General features: G+C 43.7%; 1 protein-coding gene across 1 annotated transcript in view; it reads left to right on the top strand.

The window, feature by feature from the left end:
* The window catches only part of FRMD1 (FERM domain containing 1), a 32260-nt gene extending 31960 nt beyond the window's left edge, over nucleotides 1–300 (top strand). Inside the window, exon 14 of the mRNA XM_066611375.1 lies at nucleotides 13–300. Within this exon, the coding sequence (XP_066467472.1) occupies nucleotides 13–300 (288 nt within the window). The remainder of the gene's footprint in view (nucleotides 1–12) is intronic.
* Nucleotides 301–13506: the final 13206 nt, after the last annotated feature.

Raw genomic sequence — 13506 nt, 5'->3', positions numbered from 1 at the left:
TTAAACTGGCAGATTGCCAAGCCAAAAGTGATAAAATGCCCAGACCAACACAGCCAAAGCCTAGATGACATCCGTCTTCACAAGCATCTTCATCCCCCACTAAGTGCCACATTATCTTCAGATACCTCCCAGAGCTACACGTTTGGTTGTGCTTTAGAGGATAAGCTGGCCAACTATGGATATGTGTATTCAACAGCTGATTGCAAAACCAAATCCGCCCTCTATGGAAAAAGGTCAATGAACTGTCTGTCATTGGATCTCTTAGGAGAAGATCAGCTGCCCGAAGAATTTGTGGTATAATCACAGTTGAGAAGCTCTTGAACTATCTTAGTGAAGGGCATCATGAAGAAAGGATGTGACTGCTCATTCAAGACTGATGGGAAATGGATGCCATTTTTTACGCACACACACTTGCGCACAAAGGATACTTTCATTTGTGTTGCAGGTGGTGGTAGTTACCTTTGTGATTTATAATTGTTCAATCTGGCAAACATGATTAAAGATCAAGTTCCTAATTTAAAGCATAGCATCTTCAGTGCTATGGTCCTGGACTAGCAGTGTTTTTCCCAGTGCATATCTGAGAAGGCAGGCAAGAATGCTTCTCGTTAAAAAGGCTGATCTGCAAATGACAAAATTACCGAACAAGTTAGTATAATACAGAAATATTTGCTTAGCTTCTTCCAACTGAGAACCAGTGGATTAGTCATTTTGCCTTCATAGTGTTTTAGTGCATGTCATTCTTAGAGAGGTTGTTTTCCAAAGTGCATCTCTGTGAGTTGTCTATCAAGCTGAAGCTCTGTTAAGTCCTCTGTCATGAACTTCAGAAGGAGTAGTGTCTGTCTTATATCAGGTGCAGTTTTCCTCTCCCAAAACGGCCACTCATCAAACCACACAACTGGAACATCCCTGTCTGCTCAACCATGTGTTGCAAAAAGAGAGGAGGAGCAGAACAAGAGCATGAAAAACCAAAAAGGAGGAGCAGATCCTCAAAGTGGTCATCAAAAACAATTTGCTGATGATATAAATTTCCCCACCACATTTCAGTTTAAAAAGCCTTCCACAACAAAGGTTCTCATGTCTTGATCTAGCAAAGGGTTCCAGCTTCTTTCCAGTCAAGACATAACGATTTTCTTCCAGCCACATTTGTTATCAAAACTTGTAGAACAAATTTACATCATCAATAAATCATTTTTGGGTGCCACTTTGAGGCTTCAACTCCTTTTTCCTTGTTTTTTCAGCCTTCTTGACAACCTCCCAGGAAGGCAAGTGTGCAGCCTTCTTAGGGACAGGGAGCATTTACACAATGATTTTCTCAGGGTGTTGAATTGTGTAAAAGAGCAACCATGGCAAGATGCTACATCATTTTTTGAAATGCCTATTGATCATAAGTTCTTTAGGGCAGGAGAACATAACATAAGAATTGAGTTTTACATAAGAGTCTTTGTTTGCAAAGAGTCTTAATGTGATCAGGAACCCTTTGCATCCTTAGCTGTAGACAAATGCTGCCCACATGGGGATGGAGCTTCCTGGCACACTTTTACTCCCACCCCCCATTGCATGAGCAATGACCATGTGAACACAACAACTGAACAGGGCTAGTGTAAGGCAGCTTCGCATATGTTCAGTTTCACACTGAGTTGACCAAGCGTATATAACTCATTCTCTCACGTGTGCACATATTTTGATGCAGAGTTCCAAAAATGTAATTACAGCAAGGAACATAATCTTAATAGTACTGCATGAACAATACCCACATGAACACACAGAGCTATGAGTCGGACCATTTTTCCAACTAGTTCGGTAATGTCTATGCTGATTGACAGATTCAACCTGGGATCTTATGCATGCAAATCATGTGCCCTGCCATGGAGTTATGGTCCTTTCCCCTAGTGTGCATTGTTCAGTGTGTTCAGTTCAGTGTGCATTGAAATCTTATTTCAAGAGGACGTAGGTCTGCTTATCCTTTTCTGTGATTGTTACTTTGTATGGAGGGGAAAAATCCTGGTTAGTGTTAGTATTATTGTTATAGTAAGTCCTGGTGTTTGAAACACCAATGAAAATGGGCTTTTAATTATTCTGAAATATTGGCTAATCAATCTCTGCTTTATTTTAGAAAAGAACGTTGTCTTAACATTTATAAGTTTAAATCTGCTACGTCATATATGATGTTTCTCAAAGGGTCAGTTCAGACATGCATGTTCATCATTCATTGACTAGTATCAACTGATGATGTCCTTCATCAAAATGAAAACCTGTCCCTCCCTATGCTGACTTTATCCCCAAGATGGAAGCTCCCATTGGTGCACATAGGAGCTAGGAGTCGCTTTGGGGTGATTTTAATCAGGACTGTGGCAAAATGGAAAGGGTTAAATACCACATGTTCCAGCTCAGATCCTGATTAGGACTGCTGTGTGCTCCTATTTTAATTTTTCAAAAACAAAGCTGAAAGCACAAGAGATGTGTTTAATGTGGCTTGCCCCGGAAACTCATTAAGTGTTGAGTAATGAAGAGATGAACGCAATTGAGTGATGTACATGCACATGCTGACCAGTTCACAATCTTCATGGATTTATTTTGTATAAAACCTGTACTATAAAACTGAACTCTCTTACATGTGCACATATTTCAATGCAGAGACCAAGAATGTAATTACAGCAAGGAACAGTATCAATAGTATTTTTCTTTTGGGCAGTAGAATATTTGTTTTGTGCACCCAGTCTTTCCAAGTTGAAATTCCTTTTCCGACTGGTTATTGCCACCAAAGCAAATTAAAGGGTTTTTTTAAAGATCCCTTTCCGCAAAATTGTAGGGCTGAAAAGAGCAAAGCGATTTGCAGCAGTGTTGTTGATCCCTTTTGCATGCATTTAAACAACAGGAGAGGGGAAGGGAAAAATTTTTTAAAACAAAGAGATGAGAGGTTACTGAAGCAACAGTTTTTATTCTCTTGCTTTATTCCTGTCAAGAGACGCATGAGATCAGCAGCTGACTTGAAGCACTATCCACTAGGAAGTTCTCTTGCATAATCTCCAGTGAAATAAATGATAGCTGTTCTTCAATGGACTCGTGCATGAGAACTTCCTGGTGAATTATGGTCTCTGTCTCCCTTCACCAAATACTTCATCACTCAGTGGCATAGCTAGGTCATTTGACACCCGTGGCCCATAAATTTTTGTCACCCCCAGATGATAAAATTAATTTGTCAGCAGGTAAGGGCACTCACCAGGATGGGGAGCGAAATCGGGTGCCAGTCAGAATGGGAGCCCAGGTCTTCCCAGCAGGTAGAACTGGGCTCCAAATCCAGACCTGAGCCCAGGTCTATCCGCCTGGAAGTGGCGGCTCCAGAGAGCAGTTGGGATAGAAGCCCAGGTCTACCTGGCCAGTGGACCTAGGCTCAAAGTCCAGATGGGAGCCCAGGTTCTACCACCCAACAAACCTTGGCCACGGAGGCCAAAGCTCAACCAGGAGCCCAGGTCTACCTGTCTGGTTGACCTGAGCTCAGGAGTTAAGGTAGTGCTCATGCCTCCACAACATAAAAACTGGATCCACCTCTGGTGTCACCCCCCCCCCCCGAGTGTCACATTACTGACACATTTATTGGTTTCATGCTGTGTCATAATAACATCTCATTGGCTCTGAACAATCAGTTTCATTGGTCCGTTTTGAGTTAAGGAAATTGTACTTTTTGTTAACTTAAGACAGTTGCATTTTTGTTTTCTGGTTTTTTTGGCCATAAGTTTTGATAGAATAGAGATATTTCACTCTGGTTTGTTTCATTGCATTCTGCTGTAAATTACACTTCGAATGGTATACAGGTTGAGTTTCATTATTTGCGAGGGTTCAGTTCCCAGAACTCAAAAATCACATTCAAGCAAATCCATTTAAAAAACAATGTTCCTTGGCTAGGCAATATAAAAACAGCCTTGCCGACCTTTGTGATGTAAGACAGAGTCGTTAAGTGGACAATCCATCAATCAGTCTCTCCAGGCACTTAGAAAGGCTTCACTCCAAGCTAGCAACCCTTCCCTTCATCCAGAGTGCAGCGCTGGAAAAGAACCTGAAAGTGATTTTTTTTCACAAGCTGGGGGGGAAGGGAGGGGTTACTTGCCTTAGAGTGAAGCTGTTCTAAGTGCCTGGAGAGAGAATGATTGATTAATTGTCAGCCTGCTGCCCTCTCTTGTATCAATAAGGCTATTGTTAAACAACTTTTTTCCTTTCATGATGAGATTTCATGTTGAGGGCCCTTCATATTGAGATAAAACTGCGGGTGAAACATTCCTGGATAATTAGTTTATACCTGTATAACATTATGGTATTATTCCCAACTACTGCAATTTTAGCTATTTTTGTCACTATAGTGACAAAATATATTGTCAATATATTGACTATATTTGTCACCTCCTCCAGGGTGGCAACCGGGACAGGCCACTCCCGGCCCCCGCTAACTACACCACTGTCACCATTCAATCTATTTTGGTTTAAAAATCCTACTGGTTTCCTGAAACAGCAATATCAATGCTTTAATTAGTGTATAGGTTGAGTCTCATTATTCATGAGGGTTCTGTTCTCAGAACTCAGGTGAATGGTAAAAATCACACTATAGCAAAGCTATTTAAAAAACAAAGTCCCTTTGCTGGGGGTGATCAGCCTTGCAGATCTTTGTGATGTTAAGATAGAGTTATTAAGATGACAGTCCAACAATCAGTCTCTCTCCAGGCCCTTAGAAAGGGTTATCTTTCTTTCACATGTTCAGGGGGAAGGGAGGGTGTCTCTTGGAGAGAGAATGATTGATGGATAGTCAGCTGGCTGCCCTCTCTAACTATTGTAAAGGACTGTTTTCCTTTAATTCAAAGGCCATTCTCATCGAGTGAGATGAAAATCTCTACAACAGTAAGAAAAGCATTTTAAAGGGGTGAATTTTTCCCCTTCTCCAGGGATCAGCACATTCCTTCTCATTTGAAGGGGACATTCGTGTTGAGTCAAATGCATGTATAAAAAATTCATATATAACAAGGTTGCACCTGTATTCATGTGTTGCCTGTTTAAGACTGCTGTATATTCTGTATGTGCTTTGTGTTCCCCCCCCCCCCCAGTATACTCATACATGTTTGTAGTTACCTGCCAGCTGTGGCACACCTTGTGTTAATTCCTCAAATAGATATAAGATAAAGGAGGAGGGGGAATATCCAGACTAGTATGAGGGCTAATACTTAGTTACAGGATCCAGATGTAATTCTGTCCAAGTGAAGTGGTTTTAAGTGCCTTTGTGTCATGCTCAACATGTCCCATTAAAATCAATGGGACTTAAAAGTGCTTCACTTTTTGCTGAAGACTACTCTTCCCCCCCCCCCATTTCTCATATATTGAAAAGGTAATATAAAAATCAGTGCCGAAAGTGATTCCACTTATCTTAATGAAAATTCTTCAACCACTTTGATGGTTGTTATGCAATCTTTTGATTTTAATTTTGAGGTTCTGTTTTCGTTTCATGTTTAGCTTAGCTGGGGTATGGAGATAGGAGGAAAAAAAAGGTCCTTTTAATGTACTGAACATATGGAAACCAGCTGTCAATATTTGTTCAGCTTTATACCTGTTGCAGTCTCTCTGTTTTTAAAGACCAATGTTTCTCCTTTCCATGAAAGGAAATCTTTTGTATGGAAAAACACACAGACTTTATATATACATATATATGTATATGTACACATGTAATAAAAGATTGCTAGAAAAGCAAGCTTGACTGTGTGCTATTTGAGTGGGGAACAGGCTGGTCACTTACAAGAGAGCCTCAGAGATATGCACTGCAGAGGTGCCTGCCAACCATAGTTGTGGCACTGCTGCTTCTAGTGCCAGATCTACCACTGCATATAAATTGGTGCTCAGGTCATTGAGAGAGACCTCTGGGCCCTCCCACTATTGCTCAAGGTTCAGTATGTGTGTATGTGGGAGAGGGCCTTCTCCACACTGAGGTGTAGAGTATAGAATATGCTGCCCCAACATAGCCCGTTAGCCAGCTCTCTGTCAGTGTTTGATTTGGCTTCAAAACGCTCTTTTAGCTCTCTGCTGGTTTTATAGCCTATTTGATTCTAAAATACATTGATTGAAAAGCCACCATGGCTGTTTCCTGTATGCAGTGGGAAAAGTGGGCTGTAAATACTTAAATATACAGAAGCCAGGTGCAGCATTGTCATCCCAGGTTCCCAATGCTTTTGGGAAAGAAATGGTCTTTCTTTCATTGGAGAAGTTGCAGTCAAAGATTCTCTAGGGCAGCCTTTCTCAAAGTGTGCTCCTCGGAGCCCTGGGGCTTCCTGAGACCCCTTGAGGGGCTCCACAAACACACTGTAAGTGGCCACCAACTGCCCCCTGCCCTGTTTACTCATATGTCCCTCCCACCTCCCCTGTTCATGGCTCTCCTTCCTCCTCCTTCTTCTGTTCTGATCCAATTCTATCCAACTTTCCAGTGCTGAGGCAGCCACAGTGCAGCTCCAAGGTAAGGGTTGTTCTCTGGAAGTGGAAGGGGTTCATTTTGGATTGCGTAGGAATGCCCCTCCCACTCCACAAGGCAGGGTCAGACTTGCTGCTGTTGTCTCCTCCTACTGTGGGTGGGCATCCCAGCCCCAGTCTGGCTCTGTCTTTCTAAGGCAGGGGTGTCCAAAGTTTTTGGCAGGAGGGCCACATCAGCTCTCTGACACTGTGTCAGGGGCCGGGGGGAAAAATGAATTAATTTACACTGAAAATTTGAATAAATTTACATAAGTTTACATAAATGAATATATTAAAGATGAACTTATATGAATGACTGAAGGTCTTGCAATAGCTCAAGGCCTATAAAAGGCCTTGCACAAAGCAAGGTTGACCTTTGCTGCCACTACTGCATCACAGATGTGAAAGAGCAAGCAGTGGAGGGAGCTCTAATCCCACAGCTCACACGAAAGGTCAAACAGTCACCCTCACACTGAGAGAAGTTGCATTGGGCCAGTGTGGGCTTCAACAAATCTCTGGAGAGCCAGAGAGGCTCATTGGAGACTGGGGGCTCCCTGAGGGCTGCATTGAGAGGCCTTAAGGGCCGCAAGTGGCCCACGGGCCGGGGTTTGGGCACCCCTGCTCTAAGGAACAGGTCACTTTTTTCTTGTGGAGCTCTATAGAGCTCAGCATTGTTGATTCCTCTCTTCCCTTATCTCTCATCTGCCTTCCCCAAAACGCCCCCCCCCAGTCTCTGTCAATTGTCTCCCTTTCCTCTCCCTACCCACTCCCTGGTTGGAGATAGGGAACAAGGTCAGCAGAGAGAGCTAGCACCAGCTAGCCTAACCATCACAGATTCTTGGTCAGCAGGCTCTAGAAATCCTGCACAAGAGCGGAGCCTTGGAATCTCAGCCTGTCCCTGCTCGGAGAGGCATGGAAGGCCTGGAGGACCAGGAACCAGGGCATTCAAGAGGGTTGAATCACCACACAAACAAGCGCTTCCCTCTAGGCATGCCATCACAAGGCTCCCATTCTCTCCCCCCCCCCCCATCAATTCTCCAGAACAGCCACAGGCCCTGGAATCCCGTGCAAGCCAGCCAGCTTGTGTGCAGGGTGCAACCATGCCAATTGGAGAGACCTCCTTCATCAGTGAGCCTTGGGTGGAGCAGAACTCTTTGCAGCACAGCCCTGCAGGAGCCTTCCCCTGCAGCTCCAGGGGCTGGGAAAGTCCAAACCCCACCAGTGACTCCAGTAAACCTAGCAGCCTCAGGAACATTTTCCCCAAGGGCCCCATTAAGCCAGAAGCCATACACATCCCAGAGGCCTTCCAACAGGTCCTGGACACAGAATGGGGCAGTCCAATCCAACACAAGCATAGCTCAAGGCTAATTGACAAACTCCCTCCCAGAGAAGGTCCTCATATCACTCAAGGTTCCAGTCATAGATGTCCCGGTTGCTACCCTCTCATCTAACACAGTTCTCCTCTCAGAAGGGAAGGGATGTCCAAGGACCACTGCAATAAGAAGGTGGAATCCTCACTTAAATGGAAATAAGACTTTTGTGTTCAGTAAGACTTAAGCTATAATCCTATCTTACTCACCTTCTGAGGCCTCCAGAGGGTCTTTAAAGCACACTTCCGGGTTTTCAGATGAAAACCAGAAGTGATGTTTAAGGCCTCCCAGAGACCTCAGAAGCCCTTCAGAGGGCCAGAGAAGACCCCCGGTGGGTGGGTGGCATTCTGCAGTCTTGGACCCAGGCTGCAAAGGGGCCAGAATTGACACTGAGTAATCTGAACATATCCTGAAGAAGAGATGTAGAAGGTTTGTGCAAACTTCACATTTGTAGGTAGCCATAAGTAGTGGTTAGATTTTCCTGGCTGGATTGACCAAGGTGAGTGTTACATTTAAATGTAAATGAAAATAAACAGGCATAGCAGTTCTCTGGTAGTTCATTGCCCAGAATCCATAACTTCATAGATCAGGGTCTGGTGTGTTTTACAATGACAGGAGTTATCAGATCTCAAGGGTACTTCAGATGGACTCTCAACTCAAGTACATGGAGAAGCTCTCAGTGGCTCTTCTCTTTGAGAAAGCTGTAAAAAGCTGGTGCTTATAGTACATTTCATTGATTCTTCCTAACTCCCTGAACTCCACTTCATCTCTCTCTAACTTGGTTCCCTTCTAATGGGACCTGCTTTATATTCCCCAAATGGCATCAAATTGCTGAAAAACCGTCTTCATCTTTGTGTCTCGGTAGACTCTATGCCAGTAATTTTCAACCACTGTGCTGTGGCACATTGGTGTGCCGTGAGTGGTCCACAGGTGTGCCACAGGAACTTGGGGGAAGATTAATTAGTAGGGCCAATGGGGAAGTGAGCTCCCCACTGGCAGCTTGGTGTGCCTTGTCAAGTGTCAAAAACCTGATGGTGTGTATTGACAATTTTAGTGCCTTGTCAGTGTGCCATGAGATGAAAAAGGTTGAAAATCGCTGCTCTATGCCTTGGATCTATAAGGCACATGCCTGTATATTCTCAGAGCATGAATGAATTTTAATGTTTTTTAAATGAGAAAAGTTGGTTTTCTCAAAGGAGAAAAAAGAAATGGTTGTTAAATGGTGTCCAGTACTTTTTTATAATACCTGCTTAAATTTCCCTTTCTCCAAAAAATGTTTTTCTGTCTTGCTAAACTTTGGCACATTCATTTCCTGCTAACCTTTGGGCACCCAGCAAGTTACTAAATTGCATGTTTGTTGAATTTTTTTACTTCCCTCTGTGATTGGTTCAGGCTGTGAAGTATTATCCTTAATCCCTAATGAAGAAGACTCCATGTTCTGAATCATTCTTTCATATCAACTGACTGTCCTCTGAAGGATTCTATTAAGTTTATTGGCCTAGTCCTTTCCTCCCTACAAAAAGAAGGTCTTTTTGTAATGTGGTATTCTTTAATTGTATTGTTTCTCCAAGGAGCACTGCCCCCCCCTACAGTTTTGCATTTGTTCAGTTGAATTGATATTTCTCTTTTTCAAAAGAAGAAGGTGAGGAGTAAATTTATGTAAGAAATATGCCTAATCATGACTCAGGACCCAGTCTTATCCAACTTTCCAGCACCAGTGCAGCCGCAATGCAGCCCCAAGGTAAGGGAACAAATGTTTCCTTACCTTGACAATGCTTCTGTGACTGCTCCCCATCCCAGAATACAGCACATGCCCCATTGGCATAGCTGCATCAGTGCTGAAAAGTTGGATAGGACTGGGCTGTTGGACCACTGGCCTCTGTTCAAGTAATGATAGTGACTCTCCAACATCTTTCCTAACCTTACAAACGGAAATCCTTTAACTGGAGACCTTGGAGATGGGGCTGGTACAGCACAAATAGTTTTCAGCAGTTTCCACAAGTAATTTACCCACTCAGCTGCATATCTTGGGGGTATTGAAAAAATGTCCAAAGAAACAGAGGCCTAGGAAACTGAGGATCAGAAAAACCTTTCAAAATTTATGATGGTTTTTATATGAATTTGGGATGCTGATTCAAAAAATGGCATCAGTTTTGCCCTATCAAGTTTCAAATATATGGCACAATGAATAGTTCAAGCAGCTTCCTCATGAGGAAGCCATGGTGTAGGCTTCCTTATGAGGAAGCTGATTGAGCCATTCACTGAGGCTATTCCTTATCTCTGAAACTAGATGTAATAGGGAAAAACTGATGCCATTTTCAGAATCAGCACCCCAAATATACCCAGGAATAGGTTTATCTTTTAAGACAGCAAAATGAGCGTTGGCCTGTGTAATTGCACAGCTTAGTCTTGGTTCTCTTGTGTTCATGCAATCTCAGCATTTTGATGAGAAAGACCCCAAAACAGGATAAATTCGCCACAATCCTTTCTAAAACATTATTTATTTAGAATATTTTATTTGTGACTTTCCAACAAAAATCTCAAAGTGGTTTATGTAGTAAAAGAAAATATTTGCAAAATGGTTGCACAGTCTTTAAAGAAGACCTGAGGGAGACATCGGCAAACAGCCATTTGAAACTGTATTATGCCCAGAAAAGCAGGGACAATTGCTCTCCCAGGTAAATACAAAAGAATCTCCACTTTTAAAGGTGCCTCTTTGCTTAGCTAGCAGGAGTAGCTGGAAAGCTATGCTATTTTGCAATCTGTAGCACGACTCTTTGAAGGAATTGATCTCCTGGAAGTATATCTCACTGGTTGGAATGTGTCATGGATGTTTTTGCTCCATAACAATCCTATCCAGAAATCCATCTTCAGCTTGCAAAATCTTTTTGGAATAGTTAAGTGCTGCCTGTGAAAGAAGTTTTACCCATAAACATCATGCAAAATCACTGGGTGGATGCAAAATAATCTCTGAGACTATAGTCCCTAAGACTAATCACCTGATGGATGCAGAATAGTCCCTGAGAAGAATCTTGACCCTGAGATTCTTCACTCAACTTTAAAAAGTGGTGTATATAAAGTTGGAAAAGAACATGAATTCTTTCCAAATGGAGTTGGGTTGCTAGGATTGGCTTGCATTGCCCTTCCATGACACAAGAGGGCATTGGTGCAGTACTGAAGCACATGTATCTGTCAATAGGGGAGCTATGCTGTGCTTCTGCAAGTGTTTATTGGTATGACAAGTTGCCAAAGGGAGACAGACTTCTGAGATATTTGTTTTGGGGCTTATTTTTGCCTTTTTATTTATTATTTGCCATTCCAGAAAGAGTTGAAGATCGGCGTGGTATGTAGGTGAGCTTAAGAATTGGGTACGGTGCCACAAAGGTTTGCATTATTGCAGCAACAGAATGTAAGCATGAAAACGGAGCCAAGCCAGTCACATAGTCCTGTGACCAATTTGCCATTTACAATCATCTAAATACAATTTAGATGTATAGAAATATTTAAAGGCTCTACCCTCATGAAGCATTTTGGCTGTCCCGACAACCTTTTTGAATGCCTCACAAAGGGACACAAGTATTAGAATCATCACCAAGTTTGTTGTTCTGGCTAGGGTGGAAATACACCCCAAAGAAGTTACTGGAATTTACAGTGTGACTCTGTTCTGACTCCAGAGATGTCCAAGCCACAAGTCCTCCTCCCATCTATGTGGCAGCCTTTTGCATTGCCTAACTGAACAATTTTATTGTGCTATACAACCACAGAGATTCCCTGAACCAGTGTGGAATAATGACATTATTTCCTGTTTTCTGCACAGGGGCAGTGATACCTAAGAAGGTGGTGGTAAAAGAGAGTAGTTGCTGCTGAGGCTGAGATAGCAGTGCCCAGCAAACACTACCTTTTTGCTTTCCCTATACAGGGAGTGGTTTATACAGTATACCGGGGGTGGTTTGGGTGACTCTTCTTTCAATGTGACTGGTGTGCTAATAAGAGTGGCCAATGCAATGGAGGGCTATTCACTTACTTACAAATTTATATCCTGCTTTATGTTCCTGGCGGACATAGCCAAAGCACCATGAGGGCATGAGGCCAGAGCTTGATGCCAACCTGGTGCCAAAGCTGCCAAGGAGCTCAGAGCAGTACCAGAACATCTTTCTCATCCACTGGCATAGCTAAGGGGGGCAGGGGGTACATTGTCCTGGGTCCCACATCTTGAGAGGTGCCAACCCACACCCCCGACAGTGCATCCTGAGGTGGAGCCAGCCTGCCCACCATGTTTCTCTGCCCATGGTGCATGGGGGTGTGCAGGAGAAGGCACCATGGCAGAGAGGATGCATCCTTGCCACCACAGTACCTTTGCCTGCACCCTACTCTCATGGGCACTTGGAGCAGCTGTGAGTCACTGTGAGTGGCTAACCACGGAGAGTGGTGTGTAACCACTCTGAGTGCCATAACCCAGAAGTAATTGGTGGTGACATTATCACGTCAACACAATTACTTCTGGGTTAGACACTTCCGGAGGTGATTATGTGGAGAGTTACAGCCCCAGGTGCCAGAGGGGGCAGCTATACCACTGTCCACACCTTATCCTTGCACCAAAGCTAAGGTTAGGCTGAGGGTTGATGCCTGGTCCTCAGCCATCCAGGTACCTTCATGGCAGACAGGAGAACTGCGCCTGGATCTTGGGCCAGCACTCAGTCCACCACACCACACTGGCTCTTGTAGAATCCAAAACAGACTTCAGAGGAGAGTGAAATGTTTGACAGGCATTAAGAGGAAAAATTCTGGGCCACCAAGCTGCATGTGTTACATCCGTCTCCAATTGAAATGTTGGAGAAAAAACAGGCATTTCACCACCACCCCGTGCATTGGCTCTGAAATATGGTTGCCGCCTCTTTATGGGCAATGGTTCAGTACTTTTAAAAGAACTGCTAAATGGCATGAAATCAAAAAGTGAGTGCAAAGATGCAGTGATGGGGGAAGGTTCTCCTCCTCCGAGGTTTCTGTCTGCTGTGTAATTGAAGGCACAGAGCTGCTCTCCATAACAGGGTTGGCAAACCCAGCCTGAAAGGGAGATGCTGTGTTAACCCCATCAACTCATATGAAAGGGACCATTAATTGTTGCTGCAGAATTTCTGGCAAAAGGTAAAGCTGCAGTTTAGGGCTCTGCTAAGATAGCTTAAGCAAAACAGTTGATGACAGTTTTCTCACATTTGTGCCAAACACGTGTTGCAGATCTAATCTGACCTGCATTGCAAATTGTTGGCAGCTTATGTAGGGACCAAGCTTATGTAGCGTATGTAGGGACCAGATTTCTATTCTGAATCTTGTAGCTGGACCAGCTGGAGGTCTCTATAGTGATGGGGAAACCTTCTGCTTAAAAACCCAATCCTATCCAATTTTCCCATGCCAGTGCAGCTGTACCAGTGGGGGGTACATTGCATCCTGTGGTGAGGAAGCCATCACAGAGGCCTCCTCAAGGTAGGGGAATATTTGTTCCCCTACCTTGGGGCTGCATTGCGGCTGCACCGGTGCTGGAAAGTTGGATAGGTTTGGGCCCTAAGCCATTTCTGCCCAATGTTGCATATATGCAACAGGGATCAAATGTGTACACCTGTGGGCTGGACAGCAATGGTTAATTGCAGTGTTAGGTGTTAGG

The sequence above is a fragment of the Tiliqua scincoides genome, chromosome 1 (genome assembly GCF_035046505.1).
Source record: "Tiliqua scincoides isolate rTilSci1 chromosome 1, rTilSci1.hap2, whole genome shotgun sequence".
Taxonomy (NCBI): Eukaryota; Metazoa; Chordata; class Lepidosauria; order Squamata; family Scincidae; genus Tiliqua; species Tiliqua scincoides.
Note: the sequence above shows the minus strand (reverse complement) of the source record. Positions and strands in the feature narration are given on the sequence as shown.